Source organism: Argopecten irradians, chromosome 6 (genome assembly GCF_041381155.1).
Source record: "Argopecten irradians isolate NY chromosome 6, Ai_NY, whole genome shotgun sequence".
In the NCBI taxonomy this organism is placed as follows: Eukaryota; Metazoa; Mollusca; class Bivalvia; order Pectinida; family Pectinidae; genus Argopecten; species Argopecten irradians.
In genome coordinates this window covers 3,546,772-3,559,633 of record NC_091139.1, presented here as the reverse complement: position 1 = coordinate 3,559,633, position 12,862 = coordinate 3,546,772, and the positions used below count along the sequence as shown (strand labels likewise).

At 34.6% G+C, this 12,862-nt stretch overlaps 1 protein-coding gene across 1 annotated transcript; it reads right to left on the bottom strand.

Moving 5' to 3' along the window:
- Positions 1–659: 659 nt before the first annotated feature.
- On the bottom strand, positions 660–12,728 carry LOC138324743 (HAUS augmin-like complex subunit 3). The gene is made up of 14 exons (XM_069269858.1): positions 12,638–12,728; positions 10,896–11,117; positions 9,957–10,070; positions 9,034–9,117; positions 8,428–8,539; positions 6,807–6,986; positions 6,133–6,278; positions 5,073–5,207; positions 4,368–4,551; positions 3,699–3,851; positions 3,068–3,164; positions 2,466–2,613; positions 1,223–1,400; positions 660–825 (listed from the first exon to the last, which is right to left on the bottom strand). Exons 2-14 carry the CDS (start codon positions 11,069–11,071, stop codon positions 697–699), a joined length of 1,836 nt encoding a protein of 611 aa, XP_069125959.1. The 5' UTR covers positions 11,072–11,117; positions 12,638–12,728; the 3' UTR covers positions 660–696.
- Between the last annotated feature and the right edge of the window lie 134 nt (positions 12,729–12,862).

Below are 12,862 nucleotides of genomic sequence, written 5' to 3'. Positions count from 1 at the left end.
GGAAGTAAATCTCCACAAATGACATAATATCCATCTCACTTGTATTGAACGGTATTCTGTTAAAGTTGATCTGCTCCATATTCTCTTATATCAGAAACCAAAAAAAAATTAACTCAAAGAAAATTGGTTTACCGTATGTATACATATAGCAAAATGCCTATTGGCCCAAAACTCGCAGTTCTGATGCATATCTGACTGGTTTTGGCTCATGGTCAATAAATAATGTATGACCATGGCCCCAAAGATTATGGAACAGTCAAAAAATAACCAGTTCAGTAATATTCTACCAATGAAACCTATCTATGAATGAAATGGGCATAAGGCACTCTTTGTGTATGATATATCAACCAATCAAGGCCAATAAAGTACTACAACTAGAATAACTATAGGCCTACAGTGATACTATATTTTTGTAGCTGTCATCAGATATACAATTATAAATTATTATTTTTACATCAAGCTAAGTTCAGGTATTCAAAGTGGGGAAAAAAGTCTTGACTTATCACGAGAAAATGTCAATGTAACTATACATAGCACCAATATGAAGCATATTTTCAGTCTGGAATTTCCACAATCCTTCTTTAGTCTTTGATATATAACAGAATGAATTTCCAAAATTGTATGTCACGGATTGAATTTCCACCATCCTTTCTAGTCCTTGATATATCCATCACTTTGGTGTGTTGTCGTTTTCCTTCAGTGTACTCTGTGTGCTTGGAGCCGAGAGGAAAGTTCATCAAACATCTGTTTCATATGGCCAGGGTTATTGAAGAAGTATGCAAACATCTTTCTCTCTTTATGGAGCAAGGGATCATTCCTCAGAGTCTGAAAGTTTTGAAACAGTAACAAGATATTACAACACAAGAAAACAATTCAAGAAATGAATGAAATTACCTTTTTATCTGACCTTTTTTTTCCCATCGTCTGATCTACTTTTCCATCATGTTTTAAATCAAGTGAAATAAAAGTAATTTATGTTCTATGAAATAGTACAGCAGTAAAAGAAATCATATCTAAGAAATTCAAATAAATCATGAAAAAGAATCAAATGACATCCATCAGTTCAAACACTTAAGATTTTTTTTTTTAATCTGATTTGATTGTGCAATCGATAAAGAAATTGGAAATCTTCAAGTCATTATGGTACTAGAAATTTCGTCAAATGAATCTTATTTCCCAAAGAGCAAAAGTTGAAAAGATTACACTTTATAGCTACACATACCTGTTTTTTAGTCTCCAAGTCCTTGACCACATCTTTAATAGATTTTTGTAGTTTATTAATCAGGTTATCAAGTGTTGTTATGGAGTCTATTAGTTGTCGTGGAATCAGTGTGGGCTGACCGCTAGTTGTACTCGAGCCAGCATATACAAGGTCCAGACAGGTCAACAGATTACTCTCTCTGTAAAACAACACGCACAACTTTCAATTATACACAAAATATAATGTAAACCAGTTTAATTTTGTACATGCAATATATTTTACATTATGTCAATTTTAAACTAAAACTGTTGCCAGAGTGGACGACTAATACCACCCGCTGCAAAAATTTAGTAATAACTCCATTAATAGGGGACATTGCAGAACCCTATAGAGTTAACTCAACTCCACTTTATGTCAGGGTTCCGTGTACCCAATTCAATCAAAACCTGTCAAGTAGTTTAGCAGGAGTTCGCAGGACAAAGTTAAGTCTACAGACAGAGGCAACCCGATTCCAGTATACTCCAGTATACCCCTCTTAACTTTGGTTGGGGGTGGGGGTGGCGGGTCACCCTCTTAACTCATTCTACCCCTAAAGACACATTTGAACTCTACCAATTAAAGATAAGAACAGTCCAATTAAAATTTCCAGGGGTAAATGAGTTACATACTAAAAAACATGAATTACACGTAATTATAAGTATCGCATATACTACATTGTTGATTCAATACATAATAATGAAATATTTAAAAACATCTGAGAAAAAAAAAAGTGTAGTTTAGCATCACTAAATTTTACAGCCTCTGAATCCCACATCCAAAAATGTATGCTGCAACAATTAGGTGTGTTGAGGTGATAATGATGTCCTTTCGCTATATTTAAAGTTTGGTTAGGATTGGATATATAGTTTTTGAAAAACAGCTAAACGCAAAACTTTAAAGTCAAGTCTTATAAATTGTTTAGTACCCCTTAGTTTCATAGCTTCTGCATCCCACACCCTGAAATGAATCCTGCAATAATTAGGTGTGTTGAGATGATAATGATGTCCTTCAGCTTTGTTTAAATTTTGGTTAAGATTGGACTTGAACATTTTGAGAAATAGAATAAAACGTAAAATTTTGAAGTGAAATGTTGACGACAACGCCGCCACCGTCACCAGAAAAGTAATGTCGCGGGCAATACAAAAATTACATTTGAGTGGTTATTCAACAAGAAATGAAATGTTTCCGGAGGTATAGCAGTTCTGGCAGCATTTGAAGTACTTACAACAAGTCCAGTCTGTTCTCTTGTTTTACAGCTGTCGATGATAGCGAGTGTTGGGCTGCGTCAAAGTCACACTTGAGACGACGCGCACCCTCAACCATACCGTCAAATGTGAGGAACAACTGATCAGTTCCCTTATCACCTCTCTCAACTGTGAAAAGATCAAAACTTTTATTGTCCTTTTTTCAACTTAGAATGAATTTGACCATTGTTACCTCTATCAATCTAATTTTAAAAGTTAAGACCCCAGTCCTTAGACAGTATAGCAAAAAGTTCTCACCTTTTTAAATTGAAATACATGTACGTCTGACAAATATTTTAAAGTAATTTTTCGGGATCATATAAGTTCATTATTAAATCACCGTTTAACATCAAGCATATAGCACAATAAAATCAATAATTATATTGGTAATTATTAATTAGCTAGATCAGTGTGTAGGTAAATAACTAAGTATCTTCTTTACTAAACATATCTGAAATGAGGTCAAGATAAGAACATTCAACACAAATATTAAGAACCATTTGAAATGTTAAACAGTATTCTGCTGCATATATGGTGTATATTCAGCTTTATCAGAGCATTTCAAACTTCTTCAGACAGTTACCTAACAAATGATGAAGACGTGCTGTAAATTTGTCCCGGGAATCTACCGTTCCTCTCTCATACTTTGTCACACTGAGCGATGGCTCATCCATCATCGCCTGTAACAAAAGTTTTACATATTATTCAGAAGGTAAAGATCTAGTAAGATGAACTACAGAACAACACAATGTACTTTTGGTAAAAGCTATACAGGTATGATTTAGACTTCTGAACTAGACAATAGCAAATCTTGTTGGATATGCAACAGTAAACCTGCAAGTCCTCACACACCAGGCATGACAATTTGCATACTAAGTTTCCTGAACAGGCCCCGATTTCTCGAAACAGAAGTGAAGAAGTTTTTCTTTTTATGTAACCTACATGAAAAATTATTACTTAAATTTCCAGGTGTTTCTCACTCTATTTGGGGCCGTAGTGGTTGAGTAGTTACTAAGATATCAAGGTATAATACTCCATCTCTAGGTTTAGAGTTCAAATTCCGAGTGGGTAATCAAGTTGCCAGTCACTGACAGCTGAGTATTTCTCTGGGTACTCCGGCTTTCTGCCACCTCATAAACCTGCTTCTAAATGACCATAGCTGTAACTGAATAGGATGTTACACCAATCAACCAAAACCACTATTCCAAGCTTACCAATCGACTTGTCCAGGACTGTAGTTGTGCCTGTAGCTGTTGCTGGACGGCGGTCAATAGACGGTGTGTGTCACGGTGACCCTGTGTTTCCACCTCAAAGGCCATCGTTAAGAACTCATTCCTTGACCGTTGCTTTACTAATTCACCAATCACCTAAGTTTATACAACAAATGGAAAATGTTAACACCAAGGATTTTTCACTAAATAAGAAAATTCTTTTTAGTTTCTCTTTTTTTTTTCGTTATAAAGGCCCACTACCTTTTCGAAAAAAATGGGAATGTGAAACAAGATATGTAATATTGTGGAATCACAAAAGTTTATAGCTAACTGTTAATATATACTACAGTTAAAAATAAATCAAACTTTTATAAGATGGTCGTTTTCCGTAGTCGTCCTAATTTCTGCAAATTAGTTGATTATCACTGCGTCAGATGGCAAGATGAATATTCACAGTTTATGGAATCTTAGGCCATTGATATATATATTCTAATGTTTTTGTTTTTACTGTCGACGCAATAATAGTGTGAACGGTTTCGGTTGATCACTACATCAGCCATCTGTTGCTATTGCCTGGCAGGCTGTCGCTAAACTCTCGATATCTTGGTCACAGGTGTTGGTCATGTTACCTCTACAGTGCCGGCAGTCCTGAATGATGTCTTTAATTCTTACCTGATCCTGTTTAGAAGCAAAGTAATCCTGTCGACTCAGCTTAAGGTTGTAATCCCCCGTCAGTATCCGAGTCTCCTGGGAGGAAGTGCTCTCCATGATTAGAGCGGGAATATCCGTCTCTCGTAGCTTGTACAGGTCACGATCAACCTGATTTATACTCTCCTGTCTCTCCTGACACTGCTTACTGAAACACCAGAAACAATCCAGAGCTGTAAGCATCAAGGATAACTTATACCACATACTGCAAACCAATTTCTATTGTGGCTTCTAAATTCAGTGATTTCATTTCAAAATAGGATTTATGTGCTGACAACTAGAATTTAAGAAGCTATCAAGACAGCAATCTAATATTAAAAAGCCATAAATGCTTGACCATTAGAGAGGTTATGGAGAAATGTGTTTGCCGTAAAAGATGAATGACTAAAAATTTGACTGGAATTTTATTTTATTATGTACACCTGTCAAAAATGAAGGTCATCCAAGGACTATGTGCTTGTATATTTTAGGTGGTATGCCTCAAGGGTGCATCAAAGGAGAAATAAGAAAAGTGTAGATCAATATATATAGCAAACATATCACAAATTAACTCTAACACTTTGCTTGATCATGATATAAGAAAAATAATGGGAACAGTTCCTATATCTTGTATACAAGGTAAAGCTTCTAAAAATGGATATGGATCTATAATTGATATCTTTTTCTTACTTTATATCTTGGATGTTGGTCCCAAACTGTCCTGTTTGAATGGAATGAAGTAGATTCTCTGCACACTTTAGACAATGATTTGACACCATGTTCTTCATCAAGGCGTTAATTCTCTTAGACTCACTCTTGGGATATCTGTAGGTAATGTAAAAAATGAAGATTTTTCTGTATTATAAATCTCTCAATATCAAAATCAGAAAGTTTAAGCTGCCAGTATACTCCTTCAATACATTTATAACCGTTTAATCAGAAACATATAACTTACCACACACTTAATTCATAATGTTTATAAATAGCAGGTAGCTATCACGGTTTAGTGCAGCTCTACTTGTAGAATGTCATCATTTTCTTTGCAGAGATCTAGACTAAGTATATGACCATTTCACATCCTTGTTTTCTTTTTTCTTAACATTCCCATTGGTTATCTTTATTTGCTTTGAATGTATCCTCAAAACCAACCATTCCTGCTCACTGTGTTTTATCTCTCTTTAATCAAAAGATCTCTGTGTGGATTATGTTGTCTTTTATAACCAACCCATCAAGTATCCACACTCTCTTTGAAGAGATCTAGTAACCTACCCATCACCTATCCACACTCTCTTTGAAGAGATCAAGTAACCTACCCATCACCTATCCACGCTCTCCTTAAAGAGATCTAGTAACCTACCCATCACCTATCCACGCTCTCTTTGGAGAGATCGAGTAACCTACCCATCACCTATCCACCCTCTCTTTGAAGAGATCTAGTAACCTACCCATCACCTATCCACACTCTCTTTGAAGAGATCTAGTAACCTACCCATCACCTATCCACGCTCTCTTCGAAGAGATCTAGTAACCTACCCATCAAGTATCCACGCTCTCTTTGAAAGATCTAGTAACCTACCCATCACCTATCCACACTCTCTTTGAAGAGATCTAGTAACCTACCCATCACCTATCCACGCTCTCTTCGAAGAGATCTAGTAACCCACCCATTTCATATCCTAGCTCTTTGAAGAGATCTAATAACCTACCCATCATGTAGCCATGCTCTGTTTGGAGAGATCTAGTAACCTACCCATCACGTATCCTGGCCAGCTCCTTACATTCTCTGAGGTTGACCTCCTGTCTCTCCCCACGTATCAGAAGACTATCTGGATCACTAATCTCTAAGATCTGATACCGTGATACCTCTTCTTCCTCACCAGCCATCTCAGATATCCCCTACATCAAATTAAATATCATAAAAAAAACTTCAGATGTGCTCTTGACAGCATTTCATTTCTAAGCTTTGATAAAATTAATATCATAAAGTTCATAAATAAATATAATTATTGATCTTTAACTGTTTGATAATGTTGGTGGAAAAAATGTCCTTCTCATATGATGATGGATCACTTGGCATGATCATGATTTAAAACTTTTTGCTATTGCTACTGATCATGAATAAATATTAAATATATGATTAGTGATATTCTGGTCAATGATAATCTTTGTTCTTGAAATATCTCTCATATAGTGATGATCATGGATCACTCCGTTGCAAGATTTAACGGGGTGTTTTAGCTAAAAACTTCCAAATTTGACTTTATACAGAAAAGTATGAGCACTTCCATGAAAATATAAAACCTTTCTACAACTTTTTCTTTGCTGTATTCTAGGAGTATACATGAATCTTTTGATACCTCAGATTTCACTACAAATATCACTGATTTTGTATGCTAAACTTATCAATCATAAACTTCAATGTACCTCAAAAAACTGCTTCTTGGTGAAAGCCGTCAATTCCTGTGAGAATTTCTCCTCAGCATTTGCATATTCATCAAGAGACAACTGGGACAAGAAGTTTGGTGAACTTTTCCCGCCATCAGAATCATAAAGAGTGTGGAGTTTCTCAACAGACGTCACAAGATTTTCCATGTTAGCATTCATCTGCAAAAAAATTATTATTTCAATCCTAACTTTTTTTCCCAAAAACATTTAAATGTTTATTAATTTGTTATACAGAGGACTCCACATAATCGAATAACGGTTATTCGAATATTTCGGTTATTTGCATAAAATTCTGCGGTCCCGATTTTTTCCTTCTTTATCTTTGTTTTTCAACTCCGTGTATTTGCATAGACTTTTACATGACCTCCGGTTATTTGAATAAAATATTTGGGAAATTCTAAAAATAAAATCGAATATTTTTCAATTTTGCAATATATTTTTAGCGAAATTCGCCGATATATGTTTCAAAATACTTCGCTTTTACTAGAAATCATCATGGTGACAGATTAACGTTATCGTATGGCTTGTTATTTTATGCATGAATCTGCAAAAGGTATTCGACGCTGTTACGATTTACATCAGCAGCGGTTGATCATAACTTTAGTATATTCACTGACTCAAACATCTAATTAAAGCATTTGCACTTTGAAATATGTTTATTTATTAACGTAACGTACCTTAGTTCGCGATCGGTTGGAGAAACCATGCTTCCTTACAACAATCGCCATTCATGAGTAGTCTCGTTCAACCAGAGTCTTGTTGACTACGACAGACATGTGCGTATCAAGCGTCTCGTTGAACGAGACATAAAAGCATGCAAAGTCGGCGTGCAATGACTACCGCAAGTTTCTTACAGTATGTAAGCTTAGGATACAAAAGATACCTGCTACGTTAATTGTTTTCATTGCTACTTGAATATGCATTAATTTCTGAAATGTTATCGAGCTATTCGCCGTATAGATCAACAATACAGGGAGAATTCTCAAAAGACATTTAGGTCGAGTGAACGCATGGCTTCATCACCTGCCGCCATTTTCGAATTCATATGCACATGTGTAAAAGCAACACTACTAGTTGATCGGCACTTTGAAGTTTAATCACGATCGTAAGTTCATTTTGCCAGGCAAATGTACGTAAATTTGTTTATTATTTAGGTTTAGAATTGTAGACACAAATCCAATCCTGTTTAGTAGAATATAATTGCATTTGATCGATCGTTTAGCTGTTTCTCAAATATTCACGTGTCGATCTAACGTAAACAAGAATCTAATATTGGATTATTTTTTGTTATTAAACAATTAAAATCGATTTACAACTTCGAAAATAATTACTTGTGGTTCGTTTTAAGTGTAAATAATTTACGTATTTATCAAGTAAACGAAACGATATCTATTGCCTATTCACATACATATGTGTGGGGTCAAACGGAGGTGCAAAATGTCATCTCCGCCTATTCGAATACTCCGGTTATTTGCATATTTTCTTCTGGAAAATGACCTATGCAAATAAGCGGAATCCTCTGTATTCAAACATTTTATTACAAAGTATTGATAATGATATCAAAGTGAATTCATAATTACACTAAAATAAGTTACTTCACCTGTGTACAATCAGTTTGGCACTGCTCCTTGTGGCGTTTGAACTGTGATTTGACCTTGGCCTCTGTACCCTTGACCTTGGACAACCGATGACTAAGCCTCGTCTGATGTATACTGATAAAGGTCAAACTCGTTAGAAAGTAACAGCATTTACAGGGCACTTTTTCAGCATGATTTGGGGCCAAAAATCAGCCCCATTCCCCATGGCAAAACCTCTTAATTTTTCCCAATTCAACTCTAAAATTTCCCAAAATTAAAGTTTCTTGAAAACTATCCAAAAATATTGCATGAACTTAGTTGGTTAAGGCTTTAAATATTTGTGAATTGGCTTCAAAAAAGTATATAAAATACACTGAAAATAAAAAATCTTAATCGTTATGCTTTATTTCATATATCATGATTTTCCCAAATCTTGGTTTTTGCGCTCCATTTTTTCCCCAAATTCAAAGCCACATGCCCCATTCCCAAATCAGTGAGAAAAAGCCCTGATTTAATATTACCTTTTGTTACTTCATCCACAGACAAATAAAAGTGGTCTAAATCATCAAAGATTTCTATAAAACTGAATCAATTTCTGCAATAAATAATAAGTTTGTATGATGACAAACCTCAGTTTATTCCTCTTCTGAATGAGAACATGCTTTCTCTTTTTCTTTATTGCAAGGTCATGTTCTGTCTGGCTTATAACTTTCCTGTAACCAAAAAAAATTCTATGTAATTTTATAATTCAAAACTAAGGTATATATAGTGTAGAAATTACATCTAAAGTATTGAATTATCATGTTAATAAATAAATGCAAATTTTTGCACTAATAATCAATGATACTGAATTAAATCAAGCTTGTTTGTTTGAGTTTTGCATCTAAAAGATCGGGATAAGAAAAGGGCAAGTAAGAACTAAAATACATATTTTAAAAGTTGATTTTATAGAAAATGATTAGCATAGGATAAAATAGTTTTGGCTAAAACACATGAGAAAACTCATGCAGAATGTTGATGAAGCGATGAAATGTTGAGTTGATAAGATAAGATGAGAAAAGCAAGCTCTATAAAACATCTTCCCAAATGGAAATCTATTCAAAAGGGCAAATAATAAACAGTGTCACAAATCATTTAAATTTACATATTATATATTTATCTGCTTTTGTAGGTAGGTATTGATGATTGTTATGTCGTGGGTAGGGAAAAACCCTCAATTTTACCACACAAAATACTGACACTTGTAAGCTGATAACTCTATTGTATGCAAAGACAGAATACTAGGTATTGGATTCAAGTTGTCTTTAATTTGGCAGTATTTTAATCCATTACACTCAGATGTTAATACGGAGGTTTCAGGATCCCAAAATGACGTGGGTAACTTACGATTTACCATTGATTAGTCCCACCTTCCAGTGACGACGTCATAATCTCAGGGTGGTGGGATTAATCGACATTAAATTATGCTTTACCCACATCCTTCCAGGATATCAAAAACCTTTGTATTATTAAAAATGAGCAATGAATCAGACTTGTAACTTTGCCCCCAGACCTGAGTTGATCATCTGTAAGATTCTCATCGTCTCCATCCGTCACAGATCGTAAAGCCTCCTCTAGCTGACTGCCTTGTAACACGCCTTCCTTAGACTCCTTTAGTTTGTCATACCTATAGAATGATTACAATATTTTAGTTCTGGAAGCACTCTTATATTGTTTCAAATATTAACAGAACCAATTTCATAATAACAGGGTTTTTTTATGAATGCTGTGTAATAGGTTGTTTTTTTCAACTTAGGGGATCTTAAATATATAAATCATAATTGATTTTCCTTTTAAAACTGATTGTCTTAAAATCAAAGCTAAGATTGACGTATGTAGTGTAGTGATACCTATATGCTTGCTAGTATAAGTCAATTAGAGTTATCGCCAATGTTTATGTATGACGCTGTTTGGGGAACGCTCACACGCGAGCGTTATATGTATAGAGTCAGTTAATAAAACACATGGATTGAACTCGGATGTGTTTGTGTAGTTGAGTTGAATCCGGTCAGGACTTATGTCTGACATAACAACGTAGAAAACAATAACAAATAAATTGACCTCTGTCCTACTTTTTCATAATGAAATTGAATTTTTTTCAATATCATGATTTTCTAGATCTGATTACATTCTTTTCACACATATAACTTAAATCTTTCCTAATTAACATGGAAGAGAAAATGTAGCAGGAAGAGAGGGTTTCGAACCTTAGACCTTCGAACCTTAGACCTCTGAAACTAGTCAAAAGCTCTACCAATTGAGTTAACTGCAGGTCATCAATCAATAATCCTATCAGATTCCTTAACATTATAAATTATATACCACAAATAATATACTAGATTTTATAGTCAATGGGACTGGAGCAAAATTTTGGAGAATAAATTTGATTCTTCATTATACTCTCTGATGATCATGTTCGTGTCTTAAATAAATGATTAAAAAGGAATCTTACTCCTGTTTATCTTTAGGATGGAGTATATTGGTGGGGCCCACATTGTTACAAAACCAATCCAAGAATGAGATGACGCTCTCTCCTTCAAACATCCAATCGAAGCTCTGTGGATCCAGACTCTTTGCCTTTGGGTAGCCAAGGCGGACTAGTGTGTCGACAAATTGGCGTCCACTCATGATTTCAATGAGATTTTCACAACTTCAACAACCAGTTACTGAAATTCTGAAATACAAAACACTCACCTCATTAGTCCAACATCATCGGAAAACTGTTTTTGTTAACAAATATTAATGAATAATGTCTAGGTTGTATAAGCAAACCGACATTATTTAATTACAACATTTAACAAATAATAGATATAAACAATTAGCACTTTAATTAAGAGCGCAGCAAACTCTTGTGATAGAGGTGTCTCGGAAACGTTAATCTATGTAAATCATCCATATATGTAGAGTTTGAAAACTTTCTCATAAACCGGAAACCAGAAGTCAAACAAGATCCAGTGTTCTGCAAGACAGTATCCAAAGTCACACTCTTGAGTCATTTCAAACAATATACTTTTTAAAAAATTGAACTAAAACATCAGTGAAAGATAAACCTTCCAATTTGATTCCTTCTTACATTTTGTCCCGAACCTTAAAGTTGTATTTCTTGTAATTTTCACCATCACAAACTCTCATAAAATGTACAATGTGTGAATATGGATGCTCATTTATTATGGTTCAGATCCATGAAAGCACCAATATTCTTTTGACATAGTGGTAAATGTCGCATGAAATATCACATGTTTTGAAAGAACCGCCACAGTCAACACTATGTTTCAAACTTTCCGGTAATATCGGAAAACCAAGTTGAATCTCCCGAGCCGTATCACATGGTCAATATCGGCAACACCCGTACAGATAGGAATAGATCGGAACAGTTCGGACACTTCCAAGCTATTTTAAATGTGTACACATTAAAAATCAATAATATAATTTAATTGTTTAATAACTTTGCGATTACGAACTTTACAAAAGTTAGTAAATATTGAAAGTAAAACTTAGAGAGGTGGAGAAAAATATGTAGAAGACTTTAAATACTTTTTCTATGCCAAAAATACAAGAAGTCACAGACTGTGCAACTCTAAATTAAAAGCCACTATGTAGCCATTTGCTTCGGAATTTTCTGCCTGGAAACGGACAATGACGCAGAGATATATTTTGTAGTTGCAGTCACATATTTTTGCATAAAGTGAAAGTAGATGTATTGTTTATTTGCATAGCATCTAGACTGCATTCATATATATAACAATTATATATTTCTATAACAGTTTTAAAAACAAACAAAGAAAGAATGGATAAACAGCTGCGCTCTCAGAAAAGCTTTGCTTAAAATCATAATATAATAGGTGCAGCTAAATTTAGTGATACATGTTCTAGTATAAGCTATATGAAAATTGATATCACTTGTGCAATTCAGTAATTATGTAAATACCAATAGTTAGGTCACTTTACAGTAAAGCAATACTTTTACCAGACCACAGGTGACTAGTACTCCAACAAAGTTAGAGGTATAGAGCGATGAGACAATTACGTCGTGTCTAACGTCAGCAAAATACTAACGTCCGATAAAGAAACGGCTGACCAGTCGACTCTCATGTTATCGGAGTAAGGTGACTAGCTACTGATCAGAAAAAGATTTTTTCAAAAAAGTTATGCCGGTACGTAGCCCTACAGTAAATGAAGAAAACAAATGAATACCATCGATGTATTTGGTATCAGCAAGTAGCCTAAGGCTAGGCCGACTGTTTCTGTCAGATCTTGTATTTGACACTCCCGCGGAAGGATGGCGCAGAATATAACTAAAAAAGAAAACGATTGTATACGGAAACGTAAAGCCGGAATTGTTCCAGTAGAAAAAAAAATCGAAATTTGATATTTTTTACGGTACTCATCTTTTATGACTAATTGCTTTTGACTTATGTA